This window comes from Phalaenopsis equestris, unplaced genomic scaffold, assembly GCF_001263595.1.
Source record: "Phalaenopsis equestris unplaced genomic scaffold, ASM126359v1 Scaffold001116, whole genome shotgun sequence".
NCBI lineage: Eukaryota > Viridiplantae > Streptophyta > Magnoliopsida > Asparagales > Orchidaceae > Phalaenopsis > Phalaenopsis equestris.
This window is the reverse complement of record NW_018165555.1, coordinates 163,509-181,157: the sequence shown is the minus strand read 5'-3', so window position 1 is coordinate 181,157 and position 17,649 is coordinate 163,509. Positions and strand designations below refer to the sequence as shown.

The window sequence follows — 17,649 nt, the reverse complement described above, 5'->3', positions numbered from 1 at the left end:
GATTGAGCGCAATAAGGGTATTTAGTTCTATGCATGACCCTAATAAATGTTAATAGAGAAGATAGATGATGGGGCTAGAGCTAGAAGAGAAATATATGTACTTAAGCCTATTAGGAAAAAAAATCTCGTAATTTCATTTTTTAATAAATGCCTTAACCTAGCACTCAAAATCTCTAATGAGGGGGCCTGAAGTTTACAAATAAATTAAGAAGTATTACAATTGGTTGTAAATAAATCTTAATATGATAACAAGGCAATAAAATATTCCTAATAAAACAAATTTAAGAAAATTCAAAATACAAGAAATATAATATTTGATTAATTGTGCCATTAAATGGTGGTGAGACCTGCAATGCTTTATGGCGTAGAATGTTGATCTATAAAAGAGAAGCATAAAACTAAGTTAAGTGTTGCCGTGATGAGAATGCTTAGGCGGTTTAGGGGCTTTATACTTAGAGACAAAATGATAAACAAATATATTCATGGAAGGGTTAGTGTAGCTCTAGTGGCAGACAAGATTAGAGAGAGTCGTCTTTAGATGGTTTTGTCTCATTAAACGTCGACCATCTGATGATTTGATTAGGAGTGTAGATGTTTTAGATTTGACTTATGTTAAGAATGACAGAGGTAGAACTAAAAAGACATGAACATGTATAAAAAATGATCTTAATTTATTAGAGTTAAATGAAAATATGACACTCAATAGGGCACTATGGAGAAAAAGGATTCATGCAGTCGACTCCACTTAGTGGGATAAAGGATTGTTGTTGTTTTTGTTGTGTCATCAATTTCAAACATTAGTTTTGATTGGATGACCATCATTAACTTTTTTGGGGTGAGTATACTCAGTTGGAGCATTAAACTAAAAGTACTTGCCTATAAGGTCAAGTGAGATGGGCTAAATTCATTAAGATTCACCCAAATGCCATTTTATGGTGAATGACCTCTCAATTCAGTTAAAATTATGTTGTTTGTTTGAAGAACCCCTTGTCTGCCATAATCTACTCAACAATTGGGACTAATGCACTAGCTCTAGGGAAAATTTAAGTCGGTGTTTTCGGTCGAGATTCATGAACTCTGTTTAAAACATTTTTATTAGAATCTTAGAAGGTTCAAAACTATCCTTATATGGTAGTAGATCTTCAATATTTAAAGTCATATTAATAATCATGTTAATAAATAAATCAATAAAATATATATTTTGTTGGAGCATCTATTTATTTTGAAGAGGTTTGAGGCGTGGGCATGAATTTTTTGTTAGGAGTGAGGCTAGTAATGTCCATGGTGATTATGAAATAACAAATAAATACCTTGTGGAGCTAAAAATGAAAATTTTGTGGAGCCACAGTTTTGAGCAAAGAGGTAGTGAACATTAAGCACTATGTCGGCCTCAATGGGGCTGAAGTGCATTGTTAGAAAGCATGGGAGGGGTTAGTACTAAAATAACATGAAGAGAGGGTTTTAGGCTCGAGGCACTTTTTAGGAGTGGACTGTGATGTGGAGATCATGCAAATGGGGTTTTCATGAGCAGGCAAATCTAGTAGGAGTAATGACTCAATGGCATGGCTAGGTTTTTATATGCAGAGTTGGGCAGTATAGGATTTGGCATGCAGTGTAAGTGCGAACATGGCAGTGTAGCAAGTCAAAGCAATTATCAAGTGAAGCGTGTTGGGGATTGAGTAGGTGGAGGCATGCTATGTGGTAATAGTTGATAGGGTGGAAATTGATGAGCATGTGAATGCGTGTGGGCAAGCAACGACAATAATGCTTGCTGGAATGAAAGTTGTGGGTGAGGATCGTCAACGGATTCTCTTTAATACCAGGTTGGAAATAGATGAGCATGTGAACAGGTGTGGGAAAGTAACAACAAGAACGCTTGCTGGAATCAAAGTTGTGGGCGAGGATCATCAATGGCTTGTCTTTAATCCAGTTAATCGAGGAGGAGATAGATATGGGAGTGTTAGAAAGAACTTGACGTGAAGATATCAGATATATCATAATTTTATTCCATATTCAGGGTCTATTTGGGATTCTTTAGCCTTCTATGCAAGTCGTTGTAGAGCTGTTGTGAGAAAAAAACATCTTTTTTAAAGGCTGTTGTTTTTATTATATATTTTTTATATTGAAAAGTTCAGCATCTTATTTCTTACATTGTCACACTCTATTCGATCTTATTGTAAAAAAATATTTCCCGCTATAGAAATTCTTAAAAGATAAGAAAATTTTAGCCAAAAGGAAACGTGACAGATTTTTTAAAGAACTAAGCTATGAAAAAGTTGCCCCAATTGGATCCTCAATCAGAGTTTCAGCATAGTCCAAGTGTTTGCTATATATATTGAGGGCGGCCCTGGTTGACGAGCTATTAAATAACACAATAATTAGCAGTAAATAAGTCCTGATGAAAATCACATCGTAAAAATTAATTTAATAAACAAAATTTGAAAGTATAATTTCTAAATTAAAAAATGGAGTATTTAATTGATTGTGTTGTCAAACGCTGAACATCAATTTGAATTGGACAGGCCATCATCCCATGTTGCCTATAAATTTGGCTCCACAAAATTTTCATTTTTAGCTTGGATGAGAATTTGAATGTAGAGCTTCCCAATCATTACCTCCAAAACCCTAAAATTTATTTTACTTACCTTACAAATTTTTGATATCTTCTTGATTAATTTTCTTCTGATGCTCTAGGCCGCTCTCTACATGACATCCACTCGGTGGGCTGCTGCTTTTGCGTCCCCTCCTGCTGCAATGGCACTAGCAATGGTCGCTGCAGGTGTTGGTGGTGACACTAGAAGACCTGTCAAATTTTCAGCACCTAAGCATGACCCATCTTTTTTTGAGAGAAAACCTGTCAGTCTAACTGCACTTTTAAGTGTTCCAAAAGCTCCTGATTTGCAGAATAAATCTTTTCCTGCACCAAAAGATACAACTTCTGCGAGGGCTGCTGCTATGGCTGCTACACGAGACCATGAACGCTTGGCGAGGATTGGTTCTGCTAAAGGTCTTAGTGCTGTAGCAATGGCAACGTCAGCGCAAAGGAGGAATGAATCTGATCTTGAGCGTGCTAAGAGGTGGAATACTACAGAGGCCATGGAAAGTGCATGGACTCATTGCATCCAGTCAGTTGACTTGAAGCCAATATTGCGAAAAGAGTATTCTACATTACAGAATAATTACACCAGTTTATTGGTTGAGAGCTTAGCTCTAATACGAAACATGCAGCATATGGAGGAATGTTGGTTTCATACTTCTTTGTTTTTTTGTTGCTTCGGAGTTGATTTACTGAAACTTCTGTCTTGCAGATTAGTAGACGTTCCCAAGTTCATGCTTTAGAACAACTACGCACATTCATTGGGGGTAGAGCATGGAGGAAATTTATTCACTCCCTTATTGAAATGGACAGACTCTTTGGTCCGTTTACTGATAACTTGTCTACTCAGCGAGTAAGCTTATTTTTTTCTTCTAGCTTATGTAGTATCTACATTATGCGTATAATGATATTTCATAGTTCATCTTATCTTTTGTTGTTTGTAAGTCATTATTATTATTATTTTTATCTTTGTTGATTTCAACATCTACAGGTCTTCTGGAAACTAGACTTTATGGAAGGTTCTTCAAGGATGCGGAGGTGCTTCAAAAGAGACTACCATGGGTCTGAACATTTGGGGGCAGCTGCTAATTATGAAGATCATGTCTCACAGCCAAAATCCGATGGAACTTCTATTGGATGCAGCGAAAATAGCAGAGAACCTTCATTTACTGCTGATATTACCTCCACTGTTTCCATTCTTGTGGCAGAGGCAATTTCTATTGATGACGGAAATGAAAGTGAGGAGCAAATAGAAAATGGTATCCTTGACAATATGACTAAGACTGCAGAAAGTTTTACAGATGAAAGCAATGCCAAAACCTCTGCAGCTTCACTTGATGTAGTACAGTCGATGTCAGTAATGGCCTCTAGACATATGCTAAATGATTATGATGAAAAACTTATTCTTGAACTATCTTCGTTGATGGTGCGGCCGTTGAAGGTTGTGAGAGGAACTTTTCAAGTATGTACAGCCATTTTATACTCTGAACTCCCTCATAAGCTTTTTTTTTTGTGCTAATTTATTTTTACTAGCAAATGCAGTCATGTTTAGATTTGGATGTTGTAATGGTGGTGTAGATCAACTAGCCTTTCATTAGTATTAGCGTGGTTCATATATGGGAGCAACTATATTCATTTTCATGCATTATGCATTGCATTCATACTTCCCAAAAGCTTGGTCGAAGTTAGATACTATAGTTCATTTTTGTACATTTAAACTTGGATTTACCAAATTATTTGGACTAATAAACATTTAATTATTGTTCATCTTTTTTTTTCAATGCTTTACAGTGGACGCTTGATATTTTTCTAGTGGCATAATGATATTATTTTTTACTTGTTTTCTTCCTTCGTTAATCTTGCATCTGATGTTATTTTTGAAATAGCTTCTGATGAAAATATTAGGAGAAAATTGGTGAATTGTATTCACTAGAGATCCTGCTATATTTCATTGAAAATGAGTAAGTGTATGCCCAAATAATATTCAGCCCTCTATGAATATTGAGAACATTCATATTTGCTATATTTTTATGATAATTCTCCCCTTCAAATTGGAGCAAAAATATTGATTGGCTTCAAGTCGTTACATATTTGGAGAAAAGTAGAAGGCCAAATGATACCAGGCTTAATTAAAACCACAATAGAATTGCAAATATTTTTTATGAAATTGAAAAGGGTTTATAAATAAAGACTCTTGACTATAGGAAAATAACAACACAAAAATAAAGGACATTTCAGGGCGACAGAGGTGGTGGACGGCGGTTGGACAACAGGCAAGAGGCGGTTGGATAATAGGTAGCCATTAGAGCTAGAGGGTTGGACATGGGTGTTGGGAGCAGCCGGAGTCAGATCTAGGGTGGCAACAACAACAGGGAGGGAAGGGGGTTGTGATATCAGCAGGAGGTGGGGGAAGGGTATTGATGCAACTGGATGGTGGGTTTCGAGGTTAGCAGCTGAAAGGTAGAAATCTGACTGACTGTAGGAACATCACATGCGCTGTTCTCAGGGGTGGCGACAACAGTTACGATGATGACGACTGCGGAGGGAAGGTTGCGAATGAGGTAAAAATCAGGGATAATTACCACCTCAGAGTGAGACAACTGGAGCACAATTCTTCCTTGGGTACAACCTTAAGAAGGAAAACAGGGGCACACTGATAGCTGTCCTGATAGAAATCTGAACTAAAACTAACCCTAAACAAAGGAAAGACCATATTTATAAAAATAAATAGCTAGGAGCACTTGGGCAAAACCCTTACACAAATATTTGGGTTGACCGACCCCCTTGCCTCCCTCCTTAAACTGGCCAATCTTCTTAGGTGTTAGTCTCCCGGGGTTAGGGGAGCTTCGACCTCATTTGTCGAAGCTTTTGGCTGCCCGTTTACAGTAACGTGGTTGCTAAAGCTTATGGGATTGACAGATCTTCTACTGTGGTCCAAGAAGCACCTGGATCCCACTGAAGATTACACCGTCCCCTAAAGCACTTGAGGATTTCTCCTCACTTGTGAGCATACATCTATATCGATCCACCCTTTTGGGGTCCGTTACAGAGTTGAGCTGAGTCTACGTGTCATGCGTATATTGTTGAATTCTCCCAAAGTAATCTAAGGTTGGCTCAACTTGATCTGAAATGAAGGTAGCCTGAGCCTCCTTAATTGGTGGGGGCCTTGGTGGTAAAGTATTTATCGAGATGTGTTGAAATGCTCTCTTTCGTGGCTGTCCCATTTTTGGAATCGGTTACTTAGTCCTATCATCCTTCTTTGTCACCAAAACTGGTTCCGCAGACATTGCTCTGTTGGCAGGTGCAATCTCAAGCTTTGTCGAGCGAAGGAACATAATGTGCTTCCCCTCTTTGTTGAGGGAGTGTGTTTCTAAATTCGTCATGCTGAGTCTTACAGTCAGATTACCATGGTCTTCTAAACAATAGGTGACAGACATCCTGGGTACCACGCCACACCACACCTGATACTACAGTTCGCTTCTAAATAAAACTTCATTAGGCACCTCCTGTCAATACTGACAATGTTTTCCTTTTTTCTTCCACACTTGAGAATATGGTCGGGAGTGTCTTAAAATTCATGATGCCCAACTTCTCCACCATCTGTGTAGACACCACGTTTTTATTGTTGCCTCCATCGATGATGTGACTACATTTGTTCCCATTCGCCGTGCAACAGGTGTAGAATATATTGTGAAAAAGTCACTATGAATCTATTGCATCCTCAATCTTTAAGAACCGTCGAATCACGAGCGCCTCTTCTTTATCCGGTGGAAGATGATAAATCTCACACCCTCTTCTTCAGCTATCTCCTTGTCGCTGTCCCCATAGGATCAAATGGTTGGACGGTGGAAATCAATTTATTTCTATTCTAGTTCTATCACTAACAATTTAATATTCAAATAATGCATGAAATAGCCACTAACGAAAGCAATTAAAATTAACATGTAGAAATTTGTACATTTTCGTTTGTTCTTCTCTTCTTCTGCACACATTTGCTTCTCTTTTCATTTGTTCAAATGTTTAAAACCTAAAAGTAATATTAAAACAACATAATGAGAGTAATCACATTTCTAAACTATAATAATCCAAAGAAAATAATTAAATATGCATGTGAGTCTATAAAAAATCTTATAATATGTTGGTATTTCATCATTTTGTACATTAACAATTAATTTTTTTTCTAAATAAACATACACTAATATTTTATATGCATTTATCTTAACTTTATTTTTACTTTATACTCTTTATATATATTTTTGTCTTTGTGTGGATCACCATCAACAAAACCACACACCATTGGTCAATATTGTTTTGTAGGCTCCCGTCGACACAGTGGTTAGGAATCTACCCATCTCAATTGTCTAGAGTGGAAATATTCTTACTTGCCTCTTACCGATATTATCTCGTCAGCACAAGTGTTAGTAATGTAAACATCACAATTGTCTGGGGAGGTAACCTCTAGTTTACTCGCCCTTAACTGATGTTATCTAGTCGGCACATCAGTGAGTGATCTAACCATCCAATTATCAAGGGTGGTGGAAAAATTTTACGCGTGCGGGTACACTAGTGTCCACTGCCTGTAATATTAAGTGGTGAAATCCTCATCTAAACATGCACATACAAGAATTCATATATAAGCTATTTCATTCTTTGTAATATACATTATTCTGAAATATATTTATGCATCTTTAATATGCATATTTACTCTGCTATGCAATTATTTATTATACATAACTCTCATATCATGCTTATCTCTTACTTTTATCATGCATGTCATTTTCCATCGTGCTATCATATGCATCTATCATATCATGCTTATCATACATATTATGCATCTCATACATATCTTTCATGCATAACTTGTATATCTTTTCTTTCACGCATACCTCTTCTAATTTAACCATGACGAATTTAACTAAATTTGAGCATCCATAGAGTCAAACATACAATCCAAAATGAAGAAAATTACTGAAATTTAGAAATGTAATTACTCACATCAATTGTTACGCTAAAATCGTAATCTATGTTAGCTAGTTGGAGGTTGCGGTGACTTTTACGTTAATCTTAATAATTTATAAAATTTAATATTAAACTTTAAGATTCAAGTGATTTCCATAAATTAAATTATTGTTTTTAAGTTAGTATGTGATTATTTTGCCTAAAATCACGAAGTCATCCTGCGGCGATCTTCTATATGCTTGTCTTGAACTTGCCGTCTCAGGTAAACAACCTGAAATTTTAAACTTAGGAATTTTGAATATCGTAGTTCATAAAGTGATTGAACTCAAAATATAATCGATTTGCTAAAACATAAGTCTGTCCAATCTTCTTCTCTTCTCTCAACTTTGCTTACTCACTCTTAAGCCTTCTAAATTTGTGTTGGAATCTCTTTACAACAACTCACAAGCCATTTATGACACTTCCGACACCATTATGGAGCATTCGACGGCTACTAGAAACGAACAATGCATGAAAAATGAGACATATCAAAATCAGTAGCAAGAGAAAGAAAATAAGTCTCAAATAACACTAAAATCAATTTCACACTTACCACATTTTCCCTAGAGCTCTGAACCAAGGTCTGCGACACTCGGCCGTGCGTGCAACCTGCTGCAGATCGCAATTCTGCTACAGTGCAGAATCGTGCATAAGCTGTGGGATGAGGAATCACTGTGGGAGGTGAAGGAAATGGGAGATGGGGAGGAGTGGGGTGCTTCGCGGCTTCACTGTGTGTCGATCGCCCTTTGATACAGTGAAGGATCGCAGAATCCTTCACTGTCGAGCGATTGAACCGGCGTGCGAGCAAAATTGAGAGGGGGGAGGAGTATCAGGAGAAGGGAGGCGAAATTTTGAAGGATCTCAAAACCATTCGATCGAAACCCTCAAATAAAAATGCTTAAGATGCCGGTCCAAAATAGTGAAGGGATTAGGGAGGGTTCAATAAAAGATTATTTATAACTTTTGATTCATATATCTTCCATTTCATTCAAACTTTATGTTTAGTGCTTTATATAAAATTATTTGATTTAATGCATATAATATTATGTAATTGATTCGGTTGAATTCCGAGCAATTCGAAAATTGGGGTACATTTTAGATTGCCAAAAATTTTACCTCATTTCTCAAAATGAATTATTACAATTTTTCATAAAATTTCATGAACTCCAGATCAACTGTGAATATATAAATTAGGATGATGAAACAAAGTGACTGCAAAAAGCTGTTTCTTGTCAAATGATAACTAAAACATATCAAACTCTATGCATCAGCATCATTGGCAACTTGCTCATCCAACTCTTGATGGATTAAGGAATAAACACTTGGACGAATATTTTGACTTGTTTTCTCCTTATGAGCCACAGTATTAGCTTCTACTATCCTCTACTGACCACTTCTAGATATAAATTCTTCCTGAAAATTCCTCTAAACTGGATTTAGTCCTGGGTGAGCATCTGATGTGGATCTCTAAACAACATTAGGGCAATTTTATCTTTGATGTCTAGGCTATCTCAATAAGTGCCACAGTTGTAATTCAAGTAAACATTGATCAACATGCTGATTCCCACACTTAACAAAGGGCTGCATAGTGCTGCTGCCAGCTTTGCTAACAATTCACCAATATAGAACTTTATCTTCTTCCCAATGAACTTTTCTTCTTCTGAATGAACTGTTGGTGTCATTTCTTCTGGACTCTTCCCTTTATGCATGTATCTACACTTCTGAGTGTTAGAAATCAATCTCTACCCAACTAGCCCTCTCTAGTAGTATTAAATAAACTTCAATTCCAAGTGGCACTATGTTAACCTCATATTTGGCGAGGTCTAGTTTTTTTCTTAGGTTTTAGGGTCTAGTCTTGGAACTCTCCCTTTGACTATCTTAGAGCCTTAGTAATGAGACCCACATCATTTTAGAAATTCAACCTACTTTTTTACTCTTTTGGAGTTTCGCATGTGTCGTTCTTGATCTCTAGCACTTACGAGATTGGAACCAACATGAGAGAACTGAAAATGAGTCTCTATAGGACCATTAAGCCCTAGGATTTCCTTATTTATAATTTGCACATTCGCGTGCACAAATAACACAATTCAGACAGTTGACACGTTTAAATATCGCGATTCACATCACTTGCGCCTTTATATGTTGCATAATTAATTGAAATTTAAAATAAAATTTTCAAATGATTGCTCACTAACCCAAAATTTTAAGAAAATCGAATTTGTCGCATTTTTGTCCTGATCTTCAACGAGGTTGTCCAAACTACCCCAGATGGCGAAACGTACCGCGCCAGTGGGTCCTTAACATCGAATTCACCTTGAAAAGCACCCACTTTGCTAGAGTTCCGAGCACAAATAAATGACACACGAATTAATATATTTAAATAAAACAATAATGTTAAAACAAAACAAAATAATAAAAATAACAAAAAAAATCCCTAAATCCCTAACTCCTCTTTGGTCGAACTCGAGGCCGATTCACCTCTCCTCCTCTTGGGTCGCACGCGAGCCCGAACTCACCTCTCTCCCCGACTCTTCTTCATTTGGCCCTTTGTGGAGCCCTAGATCGAGCTCCCCTCTCCTCTTCGCGATGTCACCTGCCTCTGCACCTGTCGCCACTCTCTGTCGTACGATCGCCACTAGCTACCTGTCGCCACTCTTGCCTTTTGCTCGCCACTCCCTCTGCGTCATTTGTTGCTATGTCCCCCGTCACTTTCGACTTCGGCTCATCCCCATGATAAGTGGAGGTAAAACCTTCTCCTTTCCCCTGGCTCTTGGGGGAGATTTTCTGGTTGTTGAAGCTTTAGAGAGGGGTTGGTGCTGTCAAATTCTCTTTGAGTTGGTGTTTGCTGCTCTTGGAATCCTGTAGCTTGTTCCCTGATTTTTCTTTTATGTCAACCAAGTGAGGTATATATGGCTCCCTTTCTCCCTTAGCTATTCATTAATGTCACTAATTGTTGGTTGATTTGTTTTGGCTTTGATGCTTCTTTTGGCTGAGTAAAAAAAAAGAAGAAGAAAGAGGAAGGGATGGATCGTGGAGTTTTATTTTAGCATGCTTCACAAATGTTCTAAAGTTTTCTGGCTACCTATTTGTTTTCTACTTCACTTTTTTGGTTAAAACATGTTAAGTGCACGTTTGGTTCTCATGTTGGCATGCTTAGAAGGATGCTTGGGAGTTCTTCTTGCTCCTTATTTCACCGACTCTTCATAAGTGCACGTTGGGCTCTCATGTTGGCATGCTTAGAAGGATGTTTGGGAGTTATTCTCATGTTGGCATGCTTAGAAGGATCCCCTTTCGCCTTGCTCATTGGTTGCGGCCTTTGGTGTAAGTCCCTTGGGTCGGGGGTTTGATCCTTGTGTATGATAGAATTGCACACCTACCTGGAAGGGGGTCCACCCCTCGGTCAGACTTTAGGGTTGATCAGCGATCAACCTTTAGAAAAAAAAAATACATATATATATTTCGCTCTGCTAGAATTTCCGTTAATGGCGAACCCTAGCCCGAAACAGACTTCTACTTTCTTTCGCTCTTTTCGATCCTTTCTGTCTTCATCAACGGCTTTGGCTGGTGAAGGAGCTTGTTGCGTCGTCTGCTCGTCTGCTGCGTCGTCTACTTCGAGCCTGCTCTTCGTCTGCAGCTCGCGTCCGCGACACTTCGAGTTGCAGGTTCTCTCGAGCTGCTCATCTGCTTCGTCAAGGCCGCTCGATTATTCCGCCACAGTTTTCTGCTCGACCTTCTGGACTGCTCTCATACCGTTTTCTAGACGACAGTTGGTTGCTGCAGTGCTTGTGTGAAGCACGCTAATGGCCTCAAGTTCTTCCTACGCTGCCACAAATAATGTCTGAACAAAAATCAGGATAGCCCTACAGCTTCTATTCAAGAAGCATCAATTGCAGAGGTGACAATTCACACTTCAAATACATTGGAAATTATCGCTGTGGCAACGACTTTCTTTCCTTCTACTGCAGTTCTAACATCTAATCAGACCGATGATCACATGAGCCAGTTTTTAGATGAAGAATGACAGGTTTACACTTCTCGGCGGAAGAAGAAGGCTGGGGGCTCACTCCAACTTGAAAACTCAATGGATGATATTTTAGTTACTCCTGACAATGACACGACTCTTCAAAGTTATCTGACTCCGCTCCTAAAACTAGAGGAAGAGACATGACTAAACTGGTTTGTCCCTTGCTACCTGTTTTCTGCATGTTTTAAATTTGTTTTACATTTTTATTGAGTCTATCTGTATTTTTTTGTTGAGGTATTATTGTATGAGTTGGGTGCCTCTATTGAGCCTTCTCATACAACCTTTATGTATCATTTCTATTTCAATAAAATCAGCCCTTGGACTTTTCATATATATATACATATATATATATATATATATACATATATATACATATATATATATACATATATATTTATTGAGGGTTGTCACATAACTTTGATTATTGAGGGTTGTCACATAACTCTGATTGTTCACACTCTCTTCATACTAATTCCTTATTGGTCTCTGATTTCTTTACTCATGAGATTTCTCCAAATTGTGTTCTATTGTGGGGGAACAAAATGCAAAACATATTCTTACTATTCCTATTACATCTACACGAAAGGATCTCCCCATGTGGAAAAGAAACAATTCTCAATCGGTTTGCAAACTTATTTATGACAATTTACATTCACATCGTGATTGGTTATGGGGAAAATGGATTTGGCATAAACTTTCATCTCCCTCTATATCATTTTTCCTTTGGCGCTACCTCACTTCTTTAATACTTATTGATGATATTCTTAAGTTAAAAGGCTTAAAAATGGTCTCGAGATGTCATATGTGCAAAATGGAGGACGAAGACATGAGACACATTTTCTTTGAATGTGCTTTCTCTTTAAGAATATGAGATGTGCTTGGTGCACATTTCAGTTTTTCTTGGATGCATAGAGGCTCTTTAAGCAAATATTTATGGCAATGGAAAGATTTTGATATCAGTAAGAAGGGGTTTCCCCTTCCTTTACTAGTTCTTTGGTTCCTTTGGAACTCCAAAAACAGTTTTAAATAACACACTTCTCCCCTCACTGCTTTTATGACTGTTGCTTATGTGATTGCCTATTACAATAAAGTCTTAAGGGCTGCTTCTACTGAGGTTCAGGTTTTAAACCCCCCCGGCTCATTAGGTGGGCTCCCCCCTCACCGGGTTATGTTAAATTAAATGTGGATGGTTGTTGGCATCCTGATTATGCTGCGGTTGGGGGAATATTTAGAGATTTTGAGGGTAGGTGTCTCTGTTTTTCACTTCCCCTGTTGTTATTGATAATCCATTGGAAACGGAATGCTGGGCTTTTTTTTTGGCATTAATGGTGGCTAATGTTTTTAATTTTCATAGATTAGAGGTGGAAATGGATTTTAAAATGCTCTATGATATTCTTTTGGGTACCTCTCCTCCCCTCTGGGATATATTATGCACTTTTAAACGTATTTTAATTTTTATGGCTGAAAAACATCTTGAGATAAACTTGAAATTCATTCATAGAGAGGGCAACTCCCCTGCTGATTGGCTTGCCAAGCATGCAGGGGAGGTCAGCCAAGCATGCAGGGGAGGTCTGTCACGTTGGTATCCACCCCCCTGCTCCTCTTAGAAGACTCCTCATTGGGGAGATAACTTAAATCTGCCTTATGTTTGTTTTTAATCATTTCTGCTTATTGGCTCTAAGGAGGAGCTGCTTGCGGTTTAGATGGCTGGGGTCTACATTTCTCCTCTTGCGGGTTTTATTTTTTGCTTGGCAGGTTTTCATTTTGCTGCAGGTCGAGTTCAGTTTTCTGTTTCCCTGTTCCTGGCTCCTTTTTACTGTTTTGATCTCACGATTTTTGCTGGTTTTCTCTGCCCGTGGAGATGATTTTGGAGAACTCTGCTAATCTGAAGACACATTTGTACATGATTTCTACTTTAATTTTCAAGTTACTTCTCAAGCTACACAAGATCACAGGCTTACTTATTTTTTGGCCTTTTGTTTTTTTTTTTTTGGTATACCTGTATTTTGGAGATTCTTTTTTGTGTGAGTTGTACTGTGGGGAGAGGAACCCCTAGGAGTGTGTCAATTTTATTTTTTGGGTTTCATAGACGGGGATCCTCCCTCCCCACCTTATTTTGAAATTAACGCTTACGGAGTCACCGCTGCTCTTCCCCCCTATATATATATATATATATATATGTGATTGAGGCTAAGCTTGGATTTCATCTTTGCTATGCTTGGGAGAAAATATTTGGAGCCTTTATTTGCTATTGGTTTGCTGATTTTGAAGGTCACGGTTTAAACCTTGTTGAATTCACATTTTGGTTGTTCGGGAGGAATACTTGTAGCTTTCTTTGCTACTTATTTACCATTTTAACAGGAGTGATTTAAAATGCATATTTGGGTTCTCATTTCGGAATGAGTAGAGAAGGGTTTGGGCCCTTCCTTACTCTTTGCTTTACTGATATGGATGGGGGTGCTTTCTTTGCTATTTATTTTATTGATTTTTGAAAGAGGATGCATTTAATGAGCTCTAGGTCTCAATCTTTTCAAAAGTTCACATGCTTGCAACCCTATTTTTATATACTTTCATATCTCACACAAAATCTCCAATATTTACAAACCTATCACGCAATTCTTTATACTTGCGCTCAATTCTTCCGCATTTATGTATCCAACACCTTGAGTTTACATTCCTCTATTTGTGGGTCATTTAACATATTCGTGGAAGGATATATTGATGATCTTTTGGTAAGCTATGGAAGAGCCGGAGCATTATGGATGCGAAATTTAATAATAGATTTGTAAATATATAAGAATTGGGTGGCATGCACGCAAGTGTGTGTTGAAGCTCTTTCATCTTTTTTTTTTTTTTTTTTTTTTTGAAATCATATAAATTAATATGGCATACTATGGGATATGTGCAATGTGCACCATTGCCTATATATAGTGTAAATAGTGTGCACTATTTTAACCCTCTGCACCTTGCAATGAAAAGGGCATGGGAATGTACCACACCACTCTGCGCCATATTGTGTGCTATTTATTCTATGAAGATGTGTGATCATGGGTGGTAGCATGTGAGCCAGGTCTCATGGCAAGTCTTGCACATTAGTTCTAGCATGCGGGTAAGAGCAAGCAGCAACTAGCGGGTGAGAAAGAGGCGTGTGGGAGTAAGTTCAGGAGTCAGGTTAGGTGTGGCGAAAGTGGACATGGCTGTTGTAATTGAGATTGGGATTGGTAATAGGAAACGGGAGTGAGGGTAACGGCTAGGAGTAACTTGACTATAATACAATGTTAGTGGAGAAATTTAGTGCCTTTTTCTATTGAAATTTCTTATATTTATAATTGTGAACAAATATGATATTTTAAGGTCCATCCAATTGATATGCATCTCACTCAATATATCGAAAATTTTTCTATTTGATTTTGTTGTCGAAAGGAGCACAATTTGTTCAGAGTTTGTTTCCTTATGAGGTAGATGTGCGGTCTTCATCAGCAGGTGCTTTGATCGGCTTCTTCTTTGAAAGCTTGAGTATCTCAGTTTTTCATCTTTTATTTTTCCTCTACTACTGTTGGCCTAATTAATGTTTGCAGCTAAAATAGTCTTGAATCTGTGAGCTGTGAACAATTATATAAAGCAAGGGTTGTATCAAATGCGTTGTTTTTTACCATGTGGGTAATGCCTATCTATGCATAGACAATGGGATGCGAAATAAAATAAATGAATGCTTCCGATTTAATATTAGTTAATTAAAGATTTAACGTTCATAGTCTTTGTTCGACAGATGTTGGAGTCAAAATTTAGCATCAATGTTGAAAAAAAATCTGTAAAATCTTGCCTGAACGGATTCTTGAGGATGCACAGGATTTTTGAATTTTATATCCCAGTGCTCTGTTACCTACCTAGTAGAGATCCTGGATATGTTTTGATACAAAGTTGATGCTAGTTCTGCCAAGCTTTATATACTTGTGTCATGTTTGTATAAAAACCTTGACTTCGTTTTCATCTCTTTATAAAGTATATTGCTTATCTCAAGAATAAGATCAATTTATTTTTTCTTTGATACAAAGATACCTTCTTGGCATACGCCTAACTTTTTGAAAATTTGTTTTAAGCTTTACAAGCTCTGTTATTTAACTTGCTTTCATTGCTCCTTTTGAATAACTGTCAATTCATTATCTTTTTCAGATTACTACCAAAAGAATTAATTTTTTAGTTCATAAGCACCGCAATGGAAGTTCTATGCTAGACCTAGCGGGCCCAAATTGTCATAATGAGAAAGATCGGAGCTGGTTAATCTCTTCACTTCATCAGATGCACAGTAGAAGGTTGTTACTCAAAACTTATTCTTGTGTGTGTGTGTGTTTTTTTATTTTTTTATTTTTTTATTTTTTTTTGCCGGTTATTAATAAGGAAGTCAGAGGTAGACCTAGGAAGACTTGGGTTTATTGTATAAAAAATGATCTTAATTTATTAGAATTACATGAAAATATGACACTAAATAGGAAAATAGGACGCAATGGCAATGGAGCAAAAGGATTCACGTAGTGGAATTAAGACTTTTTTGTTAATGTTGTTGTTGTTGCCAGTAATTGTAAGAGGGTAGAAGGATACAAATTTATTCATGGAGGTGGGAGGTGAGAGGTTGAAAAGGGGAGAATAAATAAAAAACAATGCATGAACAATTTGCAAAGATTAGCGTATACCACTTACCAAAAGAGAGCACTCAAATAAGTATTAAGAATAATTCCATTCAGCTGATGTTAATTGTTGATGATCTGAATACTAGCCAAGATTTTTTATTTGTATAATTAAGGTTTCAAACTTAATGTCAAGTATTTTGGAATCAAATCTAATTTTGCTAAAAATTCAAATTCAAATTTATGGTGCATAAGAGAATAATAATAATATTAAAAAAGGAACATAAATAATATATATGAAAAGAAATAAAATCAGGATGCAATCCCCTCTTCCCTCACTAGTAGTGGTAATAATAATAATAATAATTGAGTCAAAAAATTTTCACATCTCAACGTATTTGGTTACAAACACGCCAATGAACAATCAAAATGTAGTTTTGCAAATCACTGCAAAATATATGCGTCAATCCGAGTATTTGTTACTCTTAAAACATGCAGATTGCATCAAAACATATGCAGTGACCAAATGATAAATGAATATAAACCTCACACACATTTCAGTGAAAACATCATTCCAAACGAGAATATGAAAATAGAAATTAGAGTAGCTTCAACATGTTGCGCACATTTTAAGGAAAAATGAATATAATTCACGAGCTCTAACATGTGTTTAAAGCTCTTTAAAAAGCACGACAACCCATTTTTCTAATTAGACATATCATTATGTTGAATGTATGCACACTTGAATAACTTGAAAGGCGAAAGGATGCTCCTAATATTTTGAGATATTTAAAAAAATGAGAAAAAAAATAAAAGTTGATCAAATCCCCAAAAAATATATTAAATTTTTCTTTTAAAATTTTTATAAAATATTTTGAGCATTTACAAACCTTCTCGCTTGCATCTTGTAGCATTCAATTCCAATTTTCTTGATTGAAAGTTATAAAAAAAATTCCAATTTTCTTTTGAATTATCAAGGTGGAAGCAAATGCCAAAAATAATGTGGGATTTTACTTCTAGGCTAGTTCTTTTGCAAACAAACAAATAGAGTTACGAAGGCTCCTATGCATTGTAACAATCACATGATTTGACAGTTAAAATTTTTGTGATCTAGGCTCAATCATAACTCTATCCATATTAACCGTTAAAATTGGGAATGTTCAATATATATTGCATCTATTTTAAGTAAAGCATCGTAAAATCTATTGAATAGCTTTAATTGGAAGATCTTACAATCGAGTGGGGTAATAATTAATCACATGGACTTATACTTATGGGTGACCTTGAACCTTAGATAATATACTTACATGAGAAATCTATAGATAGAATCTTATCTAATTATCCTTTTTTCTTGAAAATTCAATTTAAAACCACTCAAATATTTTATAGAATTGGGTGGAAGGTTT

The 17,649-nt window shown here is 36.7% G+C and overlaps 1 protein-coding gene across 3 annotated transcripts in view; it reads left to right on the top strand.

Annotated features, from left to right (window-relative positions):
• LOC110033220 (BEACH domain-containing protein C1-like) overlaps positions 1-17,649 on the top strand; it is a 154,093-nt gene that overhangs the window by 97,351 nt on the left and 39,093 nt on the right. For all 3 annotated transcript variants that reach the window (XM_020737131.1, XM_020737130.1, XM_020737132.1), the window contains exons 13-16: positions 2,695-3,237; positions 3,309-3,449; positions 3,588-4,058; positions 15,792-15,931. In XM_020737131.1, coding sequence (XP_020592790.1) covers positions 2,695-3,237; positions 3,309-3,449; positions 3,588-4,058; positions 15,792-15,931 — 1,295 coding nt within the window. The remainder of the gene's footprint in view (positions 1-2,694; positions 3,238-3,308; positions 3,450-3,587; positions 4,059-15,791; positions 15,932-17,649) is intronic.